General features: G+C 42.8%; 1 protein-coding gene across 5 annotated transcripts; it reads right to left on the bottom strand.

Annotated features, from left to right (window-relative positions):
* Positions 1-418: 418 nt before the first annotated feature.
* Positions 419-15,525, bottom strand: VDAC3 (voltage dependent anion channel 3). 5 transcript variants are annotated; one of them, XM_088671390.1, is made up of 10 exons: positions 15,015-15,525; positions 11,477-11,600; positions 10,524-10,595; positions 9,321-9,370; positions 4,818-4,970; positions 3,987-4,039; positions 3,505-3,732; positions 2,486-2,636; positions 1,345-1,402; positions 419-948 (listed from the first exon to the last, which is right to left on the bottom strand). In XM_088671390.1, the coding sequence occupies exons 2-10, from the start codon at positions 11,505-11,507 to the stop codon at positions 857-859; spliced, it is 888 nt and encodes a 295-aa protein (XP_088527516.1). In that variant the 5' UTR covers positions 11,508-11,600; positions 15,015-15,525; the 3' UTR covers positions 419-856. The 5 variants fall into 5 exon arrangements, with proteins under 5 accessions (XP_088527516.1, XP_088527517.1, XP_088527515.1 ...); XM_088671391.1 differs by having other exon boundaries at positions 15,083-15,525; XM_088671389.1 differs by having other exon boundaries at positions 15,378-15,525.
* Between the last annotated feature and the right edge of the window lie 4,610 nt (positions 15,526-20,135).

The raw sequence follows: 20,135 nt of genomic DNA, 5'->3' as shown, positions 1-20,135 counted from the left end.
CCACCACCTAGGATGGTCAGTGCTGCTATCCAACATCCCTTGCTTGGATCCCCCACCTCTAAGCACCTCAGCTGAATTACATGATGAAACTGGGGGAGGGGGGCTATTTCTACCAGGCGGGACTTAGTCCAATGCTTTAGCATAGGCCAGCCTACAGTGCAAGTGAGGAGAGTGACAGTTGCCTGGTTCCCTTCCATCTACTGAAGAGAATGAACATTCAGAGTAACACAAATGTCCCTCTCTAATTGCCAGGTGTTGCACTTGTCTAGCAGATCAATGTTTTTTACATACAGCCAGCCTCCAATTAGATATGAGAGCAAAATGTAATACAACCCTCTCTCCTTTCTCGTCTCCCTATTGTAGCTTAATCTTTGGCTTTTTACCAGTGTGCTAAAAGAGACAGTAACCATACAAGGAGTAACTTCCAAATGTGATTTTGATTTATTTCCACTTTGATGCAAAACCAAAGCTTTCACTACAGCACAGAGACCAGTTATACAAAAGGTCGTGAGGTGCAGGACATGCAGGATGTGATGTAGGAACACAGAAGGATGGGAGATTATTTCCTTTCACCAGATGCTATGCTGTCTTCTGAGGAACACATTTTAAAGAAACTGAGGAACTGAACTGAAATGTAGCACAACCATTACAACTTCCATGCATGCCTTCAAGTATTTCCCTTCATGGTAGGTTTGCACTCTCCAGACTTCAATGTTGGGGGTTACAACAATTCTTTGGAAGAATATCAAGTTCACACTTTTTGAAGTTTCACGGAAGAGTTTAAGGCCAGAACATGTGGGGTTTGTTTTCTCCTTCATCTTCCAAATAAAGATCTAATACTTCATTAAAACCTACATTAAGCTTCCAGCTCAAATCCCAGCCCAATTTTATGGCCACCAGTACTGAAATTCTTGCCATCAATCAGAGCAGAGAGAGTCAACTTCACACCTGGGAGAAACACAGTGCCATTATTAAGAGAATACAGCAGACTATCAACCAGTAAGGGAGCACACAGGGGGGAAAGTCAGAAGAGAAGACTTGCAGCTGAGAGAACCAGATCTCAAGGTAATTCTATGGTAAGACTCCCATGCACCGAGGTTTCTCAGGCAAATTGTTCTCTCTAGACACACACAGGCTAGACTACATTAGCTTCCCTTTGTGGCAGGATTTACTAAAGGCATAATCCAAAAATAGGGTGGCGCATACTGTTCTTTACAGGGTTTGGAACCCCTACCCCATGATGCCCTGGAAGTATCACTGGAATTTTCTAACTCATTTTGTCCTACAGCCAAGATGCAATCAAAATTTAAGCTATGCATTCAATACATTCAACAGTTTACATACCAGGTCGTAAGGTCTGAGTGTAGCCAAGTCCAATGAGGCTGGCGTTATTGACTTTGGCCTAGAAAGAAAAAAAAGGAACATTCAACAGCATTACCAGTTTTTACTTGCTTTCCTGAGAAAGTGTTTATGAAGAGTCAGCAATCTTCTAGAACTAGATCTATCAGTTACAGGTAGGTAGCCATGTTGGTAGCTGAAGAAGTGTGCATGCACACGAAAGCTCATACCAATGACAAACTTAGTCTCTAAGATGCTACTGGAAGGAATTTTTTTATTTTGTTTAGATCTATCAGCAAAGAGATGGAAGACGCTGGTAGTTATACGTTGGCAACTGCTTTCTGAACATAGTCCCTCCTTCACCAGTCCTGGGTAAAGGAATGGTGCCTACAGTAATAGAAACATTAACGTTATTGCCCCTAAGCATCAATGTAGTCAAAATCCATTCTCCTGTGTGTCACGAAGAGGAAATGATCACATGTAATATAGTCAACATTACCCAGAAGGAAGGAAGACTGGATGTTAAACAAAACTCAGGGTGCTCAGGTACAAAAAATCCATAAAAACACAAAAGGCTTCATTCTTACTGAGATGATAAACCTAAGCCCTCAACCTATACGTGGAATGCTGCTCCATATAAAACAGTACCCTGCATGCAGAAAGGCTACGTTCAGACCCTTCTCCCAGATGACATATTCTACATGTAGGAAATTCAGTAAGAGGACTCACTCCACCTGAAGTTGGACGAAGACTTACCTACCAAATGAGATCTCAATACGTAGGATTGATACCACTGCCAAATACACCAAAAATCTCACAAACAGTGAAAGTCTTCCTACTCCCTAAGTTGATTCTACACAAACAGTTCACAGCTAGCATATAACAAACAAGTGAATTTGTTTTTATAAGATACTAGTCCATACTGAAACTCACTTGACAACTCATATCACTGAAATTGTTCCACATAGGGTTCATACTAAAATCACAGGAATAAGGTTAACAAAAAACTTTTGCTATTGTTAAGACTGCTCCAAAGACATCTGAGGCACAAAGCCAAGAGGCAAGGAAAATGAGACTGTGCTATACAATTAACTTGAAATTATCAGCACACATGTATAACATACTGGGAAGATGGCAAAATTCTTACCGAGACAGAAGCTTTATCATCCAACTGGTACTTGGTGGCAATACCAAACCGAGTGTTATTACTGCCAGCGGTCCAAGCAAGACTGACAGATGTTTCAATGTTGTTATTAACCTTCTGATAGATTGAGCCACCAAATTCAGTGCCATCATTCCTATTTTTTAAGAAATCAAATGAAGATTCCATTTTGCCTTTATAGAAGTTTTTCAACAATTGTAAATATTTGCCTTTATTCTCTTTACCTCTACCCCAGCCTTATTCTAGCTAATATTGATTTTCTGTCTATCTGTCCCCACCCCACCCTGCTTTTAGGGCTCAGAGCGGCTGGTTAAATCCATATATATTCCCTTCTTGTCCTGACATTTTTCCTACTAGACTAGAGGTTCTGTAGCTAGTTAGACTTAGGTTAATATATGAAGATGCACCAATTATCAGCTGGAATAGGGAGAGATCTGAAATAATGACAAGCATATAAATGATATTTTTTCCCCAGCTGGATTGAGAGGGAAGCACTTTCTGATATAAAGCAGAAAGACCAAATATAAGCTAAAATGTTTCTTTCTAAACCACTATGAATGCAAGAACAAGTGAATGGAGATTGGAAGGAGTCATTTCCCATTCAGATCTCCTTAGCTTCAGCATGTGCCTTCATGATGGAATATACCCTGCTCCATGCAAATTAACTGCCCCAGTGCTGGCATAATGTGACAGAACCAAAAGTAATTCAACTGTGCAGTCAAATTTCCTCTTTAACGAGTTCCTGGATCCTGGCAAATGCCCTAGAAATCTACAGAGACTAAGAATTGTGCTCTTTCAGGGAAAGAACCATAGGTGGTCAGCCAAGACTTGGTTTGCGACCTTCAACACTGAAGGCAAAGGTCACCTTCAATACAACCTCAAATTTAATCCCTTTCAGGTATGCATATCATCTGTCTTAGCAGAAATCTCATATTGCGTATTTTATTGATTATATTTTATTATGTTTTCTGGTTTCTGTACATTCTGGCCCCTTGACCACTTACACATTTGTGTGCAGCTGGAAGTCTGCTGCCTTATATCCCAATGCAAAGTTATTCTGTGAAAGTTTGGACTTGGCTGTGTCGAAAGCCATCTGATACCCAGCAAGCCAACCTTCATAGCCCAGAACAGCCCAACCATGGATGGTTGGTCCAGCGAGGTCAATGTCAACATTACAACCTAGGTTTAGATACTCCCGTTTATAGGATGTCTTCAACTTTCCACTCTTCTTCCTGGGAAGGGGTAAGAACAGGGAATCAAGTTTAATCCCATCTATAACCTGTAGTACCCGTAGGCATTTCTTACAAACACATACATTTAGCAGAAAATTCATTCATTCATTTAAAGACAGCCTTAAGCAAAAGAATAGGAAAGCACCTCCTCTGTGAGCTAGCAGCTCCAGTACAACAGTCTGCAAGTGGTGCCATCACCTATGAGGAAAGCACCCAGCTAAAAGTAGCCGCCCTCTGGAGGGATGAATACTTACCCTGTGTTTGGTACAAACATGGTTTCAAGGGTCAGCTTCAGTCCCTCAGCCAGCTGAAGTGAAAAAAGAAAAAAACAGTACTTGTCTTTAAAAAATAATAACTCAATAAGTGGTATTTTCTTCCTACTTTAACTGCTTCTACTTAGCATTTCTTGTTTTTTGTAAATTATGGTAGACTGCAGCACAGAAAAATGAAACAAAATGTATGATGGAAATCCTACAGAATCAAAGTTTTCAAATGTTACAGTCTTTGAAAACCAGGCCATTCTACATTACCTAATTATTTAGTGCCACCTGTGATAAAATGGAAGCTTCCCAAATTACATATAACTGAAATTATCTCACACACTTTTTGCCTCAAATACTTAACTAGCAGCCCAAGTACTTGTTGTTTCTGCATATGTGAATTCATTGACATACTAATTATATTTCTTGGATTGAAACTCAAGAACTCACAAAAGCACGTCTAGGCATTAATCTTTGAAAGATTATAAAGCAGCCTCACCATTTTACGTTCAAGGTATATTCAGAACATCAATTTCCCCTACCTTCAGAGGTAAGGTGGCTGATAAATGGTGAGAATACCTTTTCAGCAATGGTGCCTATCTGTAGATATAGTCTGTAGATATCTCCAGATATAATCTACCTGTACATTACATTACCACCAACCACTAACTTCAGAATCCCTCACCCCCACTTAAAAACTCCCCACAATATAGAAAAATCTATTTCAATCTGGATTTTACATAACTCATTCTTCCCCCATAAGCCTCCACTTAATTTCTTCTAGTTTACCTGCTATGCTGAAGTCATGATTCCACTGCCTCTTACCTTATTCTCCATGGACAGTTCTGTCCCCAAGGTGTTGTCAGTGTTCCATTTCTGAGTGAACGTAAGTCCATAGTCCTTGAACTTATATTTGGTCTCTAGGCTGCCTGAGGCTTTGCCTGTGTCTGTGTTGGAGGAACCAGTGGTGATAAATTCCTGTAAACATAATTGTAATTTGAATTACAATGCAATCATGTTTTACAATGAATATGCAAATCCAGCAAATCATGCAAGCTTCAGTTCTGCCTACACAATATGCTTTATAATCACCCTGCAACATTTATTCACATCTTTACTGGATTTCATGGTCCTACCACATCTAACTTCTCCTTCCTGATGTCTGGAACCAACAATTTAACAACGCTTCATAAGGTACAAAATGTTACAATATATTGCGTGCTAGACACAGCCACCAGAATGTTCACTGAAGGGCTCTCTGATAATACAGTTTCAATCTTTCCTGATCAATATCCTGCCCTACTTCCAAATATTATTTTAAGTAATCAGTTTGTGTGCATAGAAGAATTACACATTGGAAATCTTAATACACGGCAGATTTTTAATCAAGTGTGTAACATAGAAGTTATGTTACATGAGGCTAATACTTCTTTTCTTCAATAGTGTTGAAAGACTCATGAACCCCTATCTAGAAGAGGAGGAGGAGAAGGAGGAGAAGGAGAAGAAGAGGAGGAGGAGGAGGAGGAGGAGTTTGTATTTGATATCCCGCTTTACCACTACCCGAAGGAGTCTCAAAGCGGCTCACAATCTCCATTCCCTTCCTCCCCCACAACACTCTGTGAGGTGAGTGGGGTTGAGAGACTTCAAAAGTGTGACTAGCCCAAGGTCACCCAGCAGCTGCATGTGGAGGAGCGGAGACGCGAACCCAGTTCCCCAGATTACGAGTCTAGCGCTCTTAACAACTACACCACACTGGCTCTCAAGAGCTGGAGAAGTACTACCAGAAACATTTCAGATTCATTTTGTGACAGTAAGGCCAAACTACACGCAATGGTGGCAAACTTCTCTGCCTCAATCACACTTAAAGCAGTTTACAGTGCCAAGGGGGGGCATGTAGGTGGAAGGTTTTGACTCTCCCCTGCCCCTGAAATGCTCCCTTGATGTCCCCAGATGCTTCTCCTACCCTTCAGCTGGTCTGCAGCACCACAGGAAAATGCAGGTTGGAGAAAAGGCAACAAAAGAGAGCAACAAAAAGGTCTGCACCTCCGCACCTCCTTCCCACCCCTACGCCCACCCCACATGCCCCTTTGATATCAAAGTGCCATTAGAGCAGACCTGTGTTTGAATAAATAAGCCTTCTGCCATCAACTGTGGTCACTGAAACCAATGCTGAATTTTGAAAATGACAAGCCATAGCCTGGGCTGTGGAAGGGGGTCCTTTAACTAGCAAACACTTAACTAGTAGACTGCACTAGTGCCAGGTTATTAAGATCATAGCCCTTAAGACAGAGGCTTGTTAGCATGTAGTATAATAATAATAATAATAATAATAATAATAATAATAATAATTTATTTATTTATACCCCGCCCATCTGGCTGGGTTTCCCCAGCCACTCTGGGCGACTTCCAACAAAATATTAAAATACAATAGTCGATGTGTGTTAATACAGTGGTACCTCAGTTGTCAAACGTAATCTGTTCCGGAAGACCATTCGACTTCTGAAATGTTCGACAACCGAGGCACAATAGGCAGTCACCAAATTCCATTGAGAAAATGGAGAAACACGCCTCGGAAGCCATTCGACTTCCGAGGCACGTTTGAAAATGGAAGCATACACTTCTGGGTTTTCAGCATTTGGGTTCCGAATTGTTCGGCTTCCAAGACACTTGAAAACCGAGGTTCCACTGTAGTCTCAGAAAGAAAAAATAAAGTGCAAGATCAAGTACTGCAACTGCTCCACCGGCCATCTTAATGGAGCTTGCAGACCACCATTTGAGAACCTCTGGTCTAGGTCATTACTGTTTATTTACTTATTTAAAAGCATTTACAAACCACTTATTTTTTAAATGAGCCTTGCATGTCAGGCAAAAAAATGTTACTATTCAACAAAAAACCATTCCGGCCTGCTTGCCTACAGTATGCCTTTGTTGGCTATTTAGAGCCTAAGAGGCACACACAGACACCTATAAGCTTTTGTGGCCACCTAGAGCCTATTTTTATGTGCCACAGGAAATCAGGCAAGTAGCTGATGATCAGGGTTATAAATAGCCAACTGTCTAATCTAAAGTTATGAGCATGTGGGCACAGCCTATCGTTTTAGGTTATTTTTGTACAGTGATTAGCTTTTGGTGCTAGATGCTAATGTTGCCTTAGATACTGTACAATTTCACACACATACAAGTGCCTGGCAACAGCTTACATGGTAATGAGGAAGAGAAACAATTGGAAAAAAGAAAAGAGGAAGGCAATTTTAGTTCAGAAACCTGATTCAGCTTCAAACACGGATTTCCCTGGCTTAAAAAGGATCTTGGGTAACTTTGTATGTGTGTGTTTGTAGCGGCCAGTTAAAAATAATTCATAGATCCTCTTTAATAAGGTTGAGCTGGTGCCAGTGGAGGAGAAACAGTTCATTTAACTTTCTTTGTTTGCTGAGTGGGGAGAAAAGAAAGAATCTTGCAGTCATATGATCAGACCAGGATTTTCCTGGCAGCTGCAACAAGATCTGAGTGGGGAAAGCAAGAGTGCACACAACATATGTTACTTTTCATCTTACAACTGTCATATGTGATGGTTGCTTAGACCCCATATGTCTGGAGTGCCAAACTCCACTTAATCTGAGCCAACCCCCAAATTCTGCTTTTGATGTGACATTTCAGCTCAGCGCATACAGGTGAAGTTATACTGGTAAGTCTTCATGACGTCAGACAGATCAAAAAGGAAGGCCACAGCAGCATAGAGGCCTTCTAGCTTTACATGATTTCGTTGAAACACATGATGGCCAGGAATGTAACCCCTGCATAAGATACGAGTTACCTGTACTGTGCAGTTTGCAGAAATAATTTTTTTGAAACAATTGAGCAGAACTAAAATACTAATGGTCAAAGGGGTGGCACATGACAACCAACACATGACAGCCTTGGGATGGAATAGAGCTCCAAGCAGGGCGATGAAGTGCCACACACCACACTAAAAAGTCTTCACGAGATCCCTGCACTTAAGAGCCATCAGAAGATGCTGCTCACATATCTTCAGGCTTCTCAGAAAGTGTGAAAGTCAGCAGCTAAAAAAGTTACTCCCCAGACATTCTCAAGTAGCTGAATTTCATGCCTGAGGTTCCACAGTAAGCAATATGGATATGCATAATAAGTCCTGTCATTATAAATATACAAACTGCTGCAACTTCCAGGACCACCCTCTTTTCACACACAAGCTCAGCCCTGGAAAAAGTCATAGATGTTTCAAGAATGTGAAGGCCACTTCTCTCATCTCCACATGTGACATTTGGAGGGGCCAATGGCTGCCAAACCTTGAGCACCCCTCTTTAGAGAAAAGGGGTGAACCTCTTTCAGCCCAAGAACCACATTCCACATGGGTCACCCTCTCTGGGAGCTACAGACCACACACATACACCCAGCAAACACACACACACACACACACACACACACACGTTAGGATTCCAAGAGGTTTTTTTTAAAGCTTAAGTCCTGCTGCAAGGTGAGCAGGGATGCTACTGACTGGATAGGGAGCTCTCTATGAGCCACCAGTTCCTCACCAACTGCTTCAGAGATTTAGTCACAAAGTGATACTACTCAAAAATACTAACTTCTAAATTTGAGGCCTTTAAAACTTAGCATGCCTGTGATCACACTGCTGTCTCCAATTCTTTTGACAGTTCAAGTGCAAATGCTACTGACTTATGGAGCTGTACACAATGCAACATTTAGTGTCTGGTTAACCACATTTACTTAGCCATTAGAATGGATTAGGAATGGCAGTAGGTCATGGTCCAAGTACACAAACCTGAAAGAGATATATATATAACAAGAAAGCAAATACATGGTTCTCTTACCAGCTGAATAAACATCCAAAAACCAGTGTTGCATGGAAAAGGAAGAAGTCATGTTAGAAGTTAGCATCTTTAATACGTCAGTAAAGGTGAATCAATCAAAGTATCCATACTGCCACTTCCACTTGCAGAGTCAGATGGTTTAAGCCCTAGTTCTAGCTCTAAACTCCTTCAAATGATCACCTCTACCACTACAGCTATTCGGAACATGGCAGACAAGTGGACAGGTCATTTGTCACCAGCCCAAATCCTTTCTTCACAGTTTACTAACAGCTGTTCAATGAGATGTCAAGCACACAGGAGTCAAGCCTCAAAACACTAAAGCTAATACTGTCCTAAGTATAAACTTCAGGACACTCCAAACATACAGGAGAAGCAGAATGTTAGGTGTGTACATTGACTCTGCCAGTGCTGTAAAGGTAATATTAGTGCTCCACAAACTCTCCCATTGCAACAATAATTCAAAGTACTCATTACTTACCACTCCGCTGGAAGACTTGGTCTTCAACTCTAACTTGACCATTCCAAACCCTGAAATTGCCAAAACATTAGTTTCTTACTCACACCACAATAAATGAATGAGAAACAAAGCCCAAGAAGTAACAAACTGGGTGCATCTGCCTTTAAAAGGTGCTTGTGATGAGCACCAATAAAAAGGCCAGCTTAGCTCTAATGGTAATTCTAGGAATCACTGGACAAAGACCCACAGATTTTAGCAGGCATTGGCAACATCTGGTTGACTGAACAACTCTGATTCAGGGAACAAATGACTTCTCATCTCATTAGAAGGGTCCTGTTGGATCAGATCTAGCACTCAACTACCACAGCAGCCAAACAGATGCCTAAGGAAAGGCCACAAACAGGATGTGAGTACATGTTCACTTTTTGGAATTTTGCTAAGATTTGGACATTTTGGGTGGATTTTAAGCACAGTACCTCCAAAGAACAGCTCAAAGACAACCAACAAACCCCTTTAAACTCAGGGTAACTGATATGGGGCTCATCTATGTTATGCCACACTTCATATTCTCAAAATGCCACTAAAGTGCATCGTTGCTGCAGAGACAATCCCAGAGCTGAATATGCAAGCCAATATGTGGCGCAGAGCCCGCTTTAATAAGCCTAAAGAGAGCCAATAGGAAGTTCCATGCCAGTTTGTGAAATCTGCAATCACCATAGAATGGAAACCTCTGGAACAGGCTCTCGTCCATCTTGCGAGATTATGAACAAAGTCAGATGAGGAGAGTCAGAAAGCAGAAGACTGAAATGCAAGTGTTGCAGGGGCTATAGAACTGCAGGCACCAGCTCAAAACCAATTGATTCATCTGAGAATTTAAGAGATGGGCTTTCATTCCTGCTAGTGCTAGTTTTTAGCTAGTTGTGTTGCATTTCTGGAGAAAATGAATATACACTTTAAATAAAATATAGCATTTAAATAAAGCATTAACTAAAACATCAAGGGATGAAAGCAAGGCCATCAATCCAATAAAAACTCTTAAGGATGGATGACAGATTGATAGAGTGAAGAAGGATAGAGAAACTAGGTGAAGGAGCATGAACACTTCAAAGCTATGAACAAAAACATGCCATTCTTAACACATCTGAAGACCTTTAGCAACAGATTTCCAAAATATTTAGAAAATATATGCATAATGCTAGCATTTGTGGCCATTGTCCTGCTTACCATATCCTTTGTTGAATACATCCCTGGCAGATTTCCCCAGGTCACAGTAGGATGGTGGGATAGCCATGGGGTCTGGAGGAAGCAAAAAGAAAGAAAGGGTACATATTTCATGTATGAACACCATTCTCAGCAATTTCTTGCCACCACCTTACACGTCTCATATGATGAAGAACCATGAGTCTATTCATAAATCTTCCTTTCCGACTATCAGGAAATTTTTCAGGGGCAAAGAACTAATCCAAAATTTGATAGAAAGATTTAATAGTTTGAGTTCAACAACATATTTATTCCATGGCACAGTCTGTTAAGCCAACAACTTCTTTCTCTTGTGTATGGTTCCAAAAGTAACAGAATGGCTCCTTTGTATCAACAACTTCCTCATCAACCTTAAAAGCCTTTGATCCAAAATTCATATTGGCTCCCACCCACCCACCACCAGCCACAGAAAATTGCCAGGCCTGTGGAAAGTGACAAGTCTTTTTACAGCAAAGCCAAACTCTACTAAAGATACTTGCTGCTTTATTACTTGGGGAAGTAGTTTTGTTGCATTATTCCCAACTCCACATACTGGAAAACCTTGTCTTAAGGAAATAAATTTAGTAGTAGAAACTAAATTGGCTGTTGACTCTACCCTATGAGGTGCTCACCTATTGGGCTGTACAGAGAAACATAGCTTATACTACATACCTTATACTATCTTGCTACTCTCAAGCTTCTATTTCCATTTTCCCCCTAAAGCATAGCAGGAGTTCTTCTGAACTTTGCTGAAGAAAAAATCTATTCTTGGCACATTCCTCTCTAATGTCACCTTCAGGAAGATAGCAGCGGGGGATATCAGCAAGCCAGCTTTGTGCTGCTGGATAACATAACTCTTGCTTTTAAACGCATCATCTTAGTATTAAGGTTCTAAAAAATTATCTTTAATATCTGAACTTTCATATACATATAGATACCTGGGGGTCTAGCAGGACCACAGCCGAACATGGTTGCAGACTTCTTATTTCACAATTTAGCTCTTAAATCATTTACTTCTCAACGTGAACCTACAGGACTCTCCTCTAGCTCTTTGATATACACCTGTCAAATATGGGGGGGAAATGCATGCATCATTAGAGATCAAAGCTATCACTTATAATACCTGCAACCACTACTTTTTTACTCACTGTAATGCACTGTATATACCAAACCTTCAACGACAGCATGACAGGCAAACTTTAAAAAATACACATTAATCCATATCACTACCCTACTAGGTTTAATCCCTGAAGGGAAGGAGCCGCTTCATAAAAGTCTAGAGGTGTGAAAAGCATGAATGTGCAATGTGTGGGGGATAGGGACAGGGAGATAGTATATGTTGGCATGTGCACTGGGAAACTGTTTACAACTGGCTTCTCAAATGTACACATAAGTTATACATAACATTCATATAAGACAGGTCTACTTGAAGGGACCCTTACCTTAGTATACATCAAAACAACCTTTCCCTTGGAAAAGGGAATATGACACCTATAAGAATTCAGGAACAACCTTAAACCATGGCGTAGGCAGAGGGAATAAAGAGTTACATTGTTTAAGGAGGTTAATTTTCTTGAATATTGAGAATTCTTTTTTAAGGTTTTTTTGTAATAAGGACCTCACATAATCACAGAATTGTAAGGTTGGAAGGGATCACAAGGGTCATCTAGTCCAACCCCCTGCAATGCAGGAATCTTTCGCCTAACATGGGGCTCAAACCCACGGCTATGGGCATAAGTCTCATGCTCTACCAGCTGAGCTATCCCAGGTATAAACTCAAGAATGATTATCATCATCAAACGCCTGCCAGCTATAGAGGCTCCAAGCCTCCTGCTTGGGATGAAAGGGAGTATCTGTATGCAGCCAGCTCTTGTAATTACTGGCAGTAGTGCATTCTGAATTCAGCCATTCAATTCCTAATCCAGCTCTTCAATTCACTCAGGTGAGTCAATTCTTTCTATAGAGCAGATTCACTAAAAAGCAAGGAATCCAACCTAAGTCTTACCATTCTCTGTATCTAATTCTTTCAATAATAAATCATTGTTCCAAGCTTTCCTCAAGTCAAATTAGCATTGATTCTGGAGGTATTTCAACTCAGCCTCCCCATTTTAGGCAGAATGTGTTAATCTGGACTCTCCAAGTAAAGATGGCTTTTTATTTTATATGCTTGTCTGCTTGCTTCCTATATGCCTCTCAAAGTATTTTTTTATCCCCCTTCGATTTCTTCTCCCTTTTACCTTCACATATAATTTGTGCCCTATTCCCACCCCCAAGTACAGGCAATTCCTTCCATCCCTCCTCCCTGCTCCTTGTACATTCACTTCCTCCTATACCAGCTACCTTCTCTATTCCCCGTTTATCGTGGCTTTTGGAGCTGCTGCTTGCATCTGTCCCCTGTGAGAGGGGGTGGGCTGCAGTGCCAACACTGATCTGGAAGTGGGCTAGTGCCTAATGGTGGTCCCCAGTCCTCAATTTCAGAAATTATGATCTATACTAATTGGTGCCTATAAAAAACCCTTGTCAACTGAATGCAAGGCAGGAAAAAGAAAATGCCTGAATACATTTATACTCCCAAGAAAGACAAAGCTACTAACCACCAGTTTTCTTTTTCCCAACCCTTCCTTTTCTGGTGAAATTCTGTACTGTGCATCCATCATTTCAGCCTAATATACCGGTAATGCTTTACCACCAAGCCAGCCCAATGAAAGATACCGACCTACTGTGTGCCGTCCATGTATATTGTAGTATTGCACTTTAGGAATATTTTAGATAATACTCCTGCTACCAGTCAGCTACCAGTCAGAGGAGACCATGATGAGCTAGATCAGGCTCCCATCACCCCTTGCTGGCTGGGGCTGATGGGACTTTCAGTCCAGCAACATCTGGATGCCACTATATTGGCTAACCCCGAACTAGACTGATAAACAACCCAATCCCACACAAAGCAATTTCACACATTTCCACCATAGTTCACCTGTCAATAAACTGCATGTAGAATTATTAATCTTTTTCACCCCATCATCACTACCTGCTCTCTAAACAGTGTTCAAAATTAGCCAGGCACCAGACTCAGACTATTGGCCACTTGTGACCAAATGAAGCTGCCTGGGCACTGCCAGGATGGCACCTGACATTACCACCATCTGGAAATGCATACCTGGGAATCTTTGGGTCTTAACTGTTTTCACACACTAATGCCACATCTTGAAGAATTCTATCAGTTACATTTTATCTGCACAATCAGAATGAATTTCAAGGAACCAATATGCTTTTTCTGTGCAGCCTGAGGAGGAGCAGTGAACAATGTTATAGTGAATGTCTTCACTTACCCCAACCCACAGTTCACAGTTGTGAATAATATTCTTATGTTACAAATGGTCTGTTACCATTATGAAAAACAGGTTGGAATAGGCTACAGCTGCCGTATTTCAAAAAGTGGGAATCCACGCGCACACAAAATGCCACTTTTGAGCTATTTTTTTGGGAAATCAGCAAAAACAACACTGCTGACGTGGCTTGCCATACATGCGGATTTTCCCAGACATTTTGCCAATTTCTGCCAGGACAGTGCTTCCAACTACAGTAGTCCAGGAAATTCTGGACATATGGCAACCCTAGAATAGGTCAATATATATGTGGACTGTCCCTGGATAAAGTAACTTTTCTTCTTTAAGTTCTCAAAGTTCTTCACCTAGCTCAGGCTTCCTCAACCTCGGCCCTCCAGATGTTTTTGGCTTACAACTCCCATGATCCTTAGCTAGCAAGTCAGGGATGATGGGAATTGTAGTCTCAAAACATCTGGGGGGCTGAGGTTGGGGAAGCCTGACCTAGCTCAAGGTTGTCATCTGTTAGCCAGATGTTTAACTGATAATCAATCATGATCAGTCCATCATTTGAAAAATAAAGACTTTAGAGCCGTCTTGCCTTGGTTTAATGAGCCATTCAGTGCCTAGCTTAAGGTATATATCTGAGTTTCTGACACTACCTCTAAAGAGCTTGAGATGGCAGACAAGCCTGCACACTTTAACCTGACAACAACCCTGTTAAGCAGGCTGTGCAGAGAGATTTGGGGGGGGGGGATCTCCAAAGCCATCCAGTGAGCAGAGATTTGATTTGAACCTGCGACTTCCCCAAGCCAACACTCTCAAAGTTTTTTCTCTGGAACACACTTGCAAGAATAAAAATTTCCCGGCACCACACCAATGTTTTTATTGATGAGAAATACATTGGAAAGCACGACTAGAAGTGCCCTCGGTATCACTTGACACTCTTGCTCTCATACTGAAACTATTCATATTCCGCAAGTAATTTTTCAAAAAATACTTTGATACCATACTACACTGAAATGTTTAGATGTTTCCTTGATTGCCCTTGAACCTTCCCGCCCCGCTTGCCAGCCTCCCCCTTTCGGATCCACTGCCTCAATTTCTTTATTGGTTTTTATTCTGTTCATTTTGTATGCCGCCCCTCCCTCACCCGAAGATCGCAGGGCGATTCACAACACCAAATACATAAGAAGAAGACGCCGCGGTGGTCCAGATGACCTGCTTTTTGGGGCGGGGGGGGGGGTGTCTCAGCGTCTCCCCACCGACGACTCCCCCGCCCCCCCTTGCGAGCGCGGCCTTGGCAACAGCCCTCGGGCGGGCCAGCGGGGGCCTGGAGGCCCTCCCTCAGAGGAGCCCCCCGCTCGGCAGCCCAGGAAGGGCGGAGGCGGCGAGGGAGAAGCGGGGCAGCGCTTCCCCACAGGCCCTCGGCGCCCCCAGGCCAAGCCGGGCCCTCTCCTCGCCCCCCACCCACACCGAAGCCTCAGGCGGCCCCCCTCGCCGCCTCCGCCAGCACCGTTGCGAGGGCATCGCCGGGCTCCTCCAGCCGCGAGCCGCCTTCCCTCGCAGCGCACCTCAAAGGGCCGCCGCTCAGCCCGACGCCTCCGCCTCCTCCGTCAGTCCGTCCCTCCTTGTCAAGCTGAAGGTCTCGCCTCCGTGTCCGCGCACTGCGCAGGCGTAACGCTCGGGGTACGGCTCTGGCCCCGCCTCCCTTGCCAGCGCTTGCGTCTCAAAGCGCAGGCGCGGCACTAGCCTCTGCCCCGCCTCTCTTTCTCTTGCGTCATCCTCAGTCTCTGCGCAAGCGCATAGATTCATTCCAAGGTGCAATGGAGGGTCTCTCTCGCCGCCTGCTGCTGCTGCTGCCGGTGGTTCTTGCAGCAGGCAAAGCAGTCCGCATGGCCAGCGCTTCAAATAATTGTCGATGGGGAAGGGACCCCGTGGATCATTCTAGTCCAACCATAGCTGCCAAGTTATCCCTTTTTTTAAGGGGTTTTCCCTTATGCTGAATAGGCTTCCTCGCGAGAAAAGGGGAAACTTGGCAGCTATGAGTCCAACCCCCTGCAATGCAGGAATCTTTTGCTCCACGTGGGGCTCGAACCTACAACCATGAGATTAAGTCTCACGCTCCACAGACTGGGCTACCCCCGTTTTTTGTTTTTGATTTTCAGTTACAAATGAATTAGAGATTTAAAAAAGAGAACAGTAAATATAATACCAGCAATAACAACATTTGTCCATTTATTCCTGCTCTGCATTGTCTTGTTTCTTAACCAATTACTGAGTCACAAGAGAACTGCTGTTCTATGACTTCTAAGTTTGCTTAGGAGTTTTTGGTGAGTTACTTTGTCCAAAATATTTGAGAGTCTGTGTACACAGTGTCAACTGGATCACCTTTATACACATGTTGACACTTAAAAAGCTCTAATAGGTTAACAAGACATCTTACAGAAGTTATACTAGTTTTTCTTCTATATGCTTGGTAGTTCTATCTTTAACAATACTTTACACCAGTTTTCTTGGAACAGACATTAAATTAACCAACCTGTAATTTCCAGCAAAAAGCCCCTGGATTGCTTTTTAAAAAATGGTATTCCATTGACTGCTTTCCAGTCCTCAGATATGGAGGCAACAGGTTAAATATTTTTGTTAGAAGATCAGCAGTTGCACATTTGTGTTATTTAAGAATTCTTGGGTGCTTGCCATCCAGACCTAGTGATCTGTCAGTTCTTAATTAAGAAGGCCTATTACTCTGATTTGTCTAACTTTGCATTTTTGTTTTCTTCATTGGACAAAACTACCTGAGCTGCTAGTGCTTTGTATGTTAGTACCAACACCCTGTACATGGGCCAGCAGCAGATTGGCAGGCAGTGCAAATCCTGAAAGCATGGTTTAATATCCTGGCAGGAGGGAGCAGGTGGCACTGTGGTCCAAACCTCTTGGGCTTGCCGATTGGAAGGTTGGTTTGAATCCATGCAATGGGGTGAGCTCCTGCTGCTCGGTCCCAGCTGCTGCCAACCTAGCAGTTCGAAAGCACACCAGTGCAAATAGATAAATAGGTACTACTGTGACAGGAAGGTAAACGGCATTTCCATGCGCTCTGGTTTCTGTCACAGTGTCCCATTGTGCCAGAAGCGGTCATGCTGGTCACAACTCAGAAAGCTGTCTGTGGACTGGACCTAACCGTCCAGGGGTCATTTACCTTTACCTTATATCCTGACTGAAGCCTCCTGCCCAACCTCAAGGAGTAGCCTCATATAGAACACGTTACTGTACAGTAATCCAACCTTGAGATTATCAATGCACGGACAGTTGTGTCCAAACTATCCCAGTCCAAGAATGGCTCCAACTATCTTACCGTACCAGCTGCCCTAAACCATCTTAGCAGTCTGAAGTGGTATTCTTCTTCTTTGGTGATCACTCATAGCCAAGTAAGATTGTCTTCCATAAACATGGTTTTAACAATCAGTCCGTAAGTGACTGTGGACGCCAATTCTGGATCCACACGTCCTCCCACAGTGGGTACATTGGTTTCCGGGTAGGAGTTTCACGGTGAGGGTTTGCCAAGTGTGCCTTCCTCTTAGCACGTTTCTCCCTTGTGTCCTGAGTAAGTGGTACAGCCCACCAAACACTTCAGTCCCATCACCTCATTTATAGAACAGGCATCCAAAGGGTATTCTGCAGAGGTGTGTCTGTCATAGAATCATAGAATCATAGAGTTGGAAGAGACCACAAGGGCCATCCAGTCCAACCCCCTGCCAAGCAGGAAACACCACCAAAGCATTCTTGACATATGCCTGTCAAGCCTCTGCTTAAAGACCTCCAAAGCATAGCTGCCAAGTTATCCCTTTTTTAAAGGGATTTTCCCTTATGCTGAATAGGCTTCCTCGCGAGAAAAGGGAAAACTTGGCAGCTATGCTCCAAAGAAGGAGACTCCACCACACTCCTTGGTAGCAAATTCCACTGCCGAACAGCTCTTACTGTCAGGAAGTTCTTCCTAATGTTTAGGTGGAATCTTCTTTCTTGAAGTTTGAATCCATTGCTCCGTGTCCGCTTCTCTGGAGCAGCAGAAAACAACCTTTCTCCCTCCTCTATATGACATCCTTTTATATATTTGAACATGGCTATCATATCACCCCTTAACCTTCTCTTCTCCAGGCTAAACATACCCAGCTCCCTAAGCCGTTCCTCATAAGGCATTGTTTCCAGGCCTTTGACCATTTTGGTTGCCCTCTTCTGGACATGTTCCAGCTTGTCAGTATCCCTCTTGAACTGTGGTGCCCAGAACTGGACACAGTACTCTAGGTGAGGTCTGACCAGAGCAGAATACAGTGGTACTATTACTTCCCTAGATCTAGATGCTATACTCCTATTGATGCAGCCCAGAATTGCATTGGCTTTTTTAGCTGCTGCATCACACTGCTGACTCATGTCAAGTCTGTGGTCCACCAAGACTCCCAGGTCCTTTTCACATGTACTGCTCTCAAGCCAGGTGTCACCCATCCTGTATTTGTGCCTTTCATTTTTTTTGCCCAAGTGTAGTACTTTACATTTCTCCTTGTTAAAATTCATCTTGTTTGCTTTGGCCCAATTGTCTAGTCTGTTAAGGTCATTTTGAAGTGTGATCCTGTCCTCTGGGGTATTAGCCACCCCTCCCAATTTGGTGTTGTCTGCAAACTTGCTCAGGATGCCCTCAAGCCCATCATCCAAGTCATTGATAAAGATGTTGAATAAGACTGGGCCCAAGACAGAACCCTGTGGCACCCCACTAGTCACTACTCTCCAGGATGAGGAGGAGCCATTGATGAGCACCCTTTGGGTTAGGTCAGTAAGCCAGTTACAAATCCACTGAATGGTAGCATTGTCTAGCCCACATTTTACCAGCTTCTTTACAAGAATATCATGGGGCACCTTGTCAAAGGCCTTGTTGAAATCAAGATAGGCTACATCCACAGTGTTCCCTTCATCTACCAGGCTTGTAATTCTGTCAAAAAACGAGATCAGATTTGTCTGACATGACTTATTTTTCAGAAACCCATGCTGACTTTTAGTGATCACAGCGTTCCTTTCTAGGTGCTCACAGACCGTTTGCTTAATGATTTGCTCTAGAATCTAGAATGGTATTGATGTCAGGCTGACTGGGCGGTAATTGTTTGGGTCCTCTCTCTTCCCCTTTTTGAAAATAGGAACAACATTTGCCCTCCTCCAGTCTGCTGGAACTTCGCCTGTTCTCCAGGAATTTTCAAAGATTATTGCCAGTGGTTCTGAAATCACCTCTGCCAGTTCTTTTAATACTCTTGGATGTAGTTCATCTGGCCCTAGTTCATCTGGCCCTCATGTCAACATCATGTAGGAATATACCTGTGTCTATGATTTTATGGGCAGGGAAATGGTAGATGGAATCAGCAAAGGAGAGGCAGAGCCAACTATTAGTTTTGTGCCCCTGCTCCTTGCTGCTGAGCTCTACAGGGCCACACTGATACAGAGGAGGAGGAGGAGGAAGAAATGGCAGCCAGGGCCACCCCCATGGTTGGTTGTTAATAAGGAGGCAGGAGAGGCAAGAGCTGGCTAATGGCATAAAAACAGAAAAGTGCACCAGGCCCATCTCCTCCAGCAATGCCATTCCCACAGGGGCCCACCAGATGCCCCAACGGGAAGCCCACAAGCAGGAGCTGAGTGCAACAGTGCTCCCCCAGACTGATGTTCTTGGGGCTGTGTCCCATTTGCTCAAACAGACCAGCCTCCACTGTGCAGAAATATGATGAAGTTGTTTTTGTTGATCTCTGGAAACTGGAATTGCTTTGTATGGAAAATAGGAGGGTTAGGCAACAGAGAGCAGTTGTATTATTTTTGTTTAATTTAAAATGACATGGCTCTAGATAATGGCTGCTTCAATAACCCTTTTTTTATTTCCTGCTTTTATCAGCTTTGAAAGCTCTGTAATTTGTCAGATTGACAGGTGCACATGTAAAGGAAAATGATGCAAGCACCAGCCTACTCCTAAAGTTGAAGTCTGCTATCCTCTGCTATCCATTGTGTTGTCTCACAAATCTACACAATGTATTCTTTGAAATTTCTTCTGCAATGTTTACTATTTTGCATAATTTATTTTGATTTTGCTAGTTATGGGAAATGCAAGAACATAAACAAATCTTAAACCATCTTTGTGGCTTCAGAGATTTCAACAGGCATGACCCATATTTTCAAGCAATTTTCACAGTTATGAGGTCTAGAAACTTGTTTATTAAAAATAGAAAGCTGAGACACTCAGGACTCT

The sequence above is a fragment of the Zootoca vivipara genome, chromosome 6 (assembly GCF_965207765.1).
Source record: "Zootoca vivipara chromosome 6, rZooViv2.hap1.1, whole genome shotgun sequence".
NCBI lineage: Eukaryota > Metazoa > Chordata > Lepidosauria > Squamata > Lacertidae > Zootoca > Zootoca vivipara.
The sequence above is the reverse complement of the archived record's forward strand: the minus strand, read 5'-3'. Positions and strand labels throughout refer to the sequence as shown.

Coding starts and splice junctions, on each gene's coding strand:
- VDAC3 (XM_088671390.1), bottom strand. CDS start 11,507: ATGTTCGGCTGTGGTCCTGCTAGACCCCCAG. Junction 2,637..3,504: donor TTCCAGCTGCACACAAATGT/GTAAGTGGTCAA, acceptor CTTAAAAAATAG/GAATGATGGCACTGAATTTG. Junction 949..1,344: donor CACTCAGACCTTACGACCTG/GTATGTAAACTG, acceptor TGTTTCTCCCAG/GTGTGAAGTTGACTCTCTCT.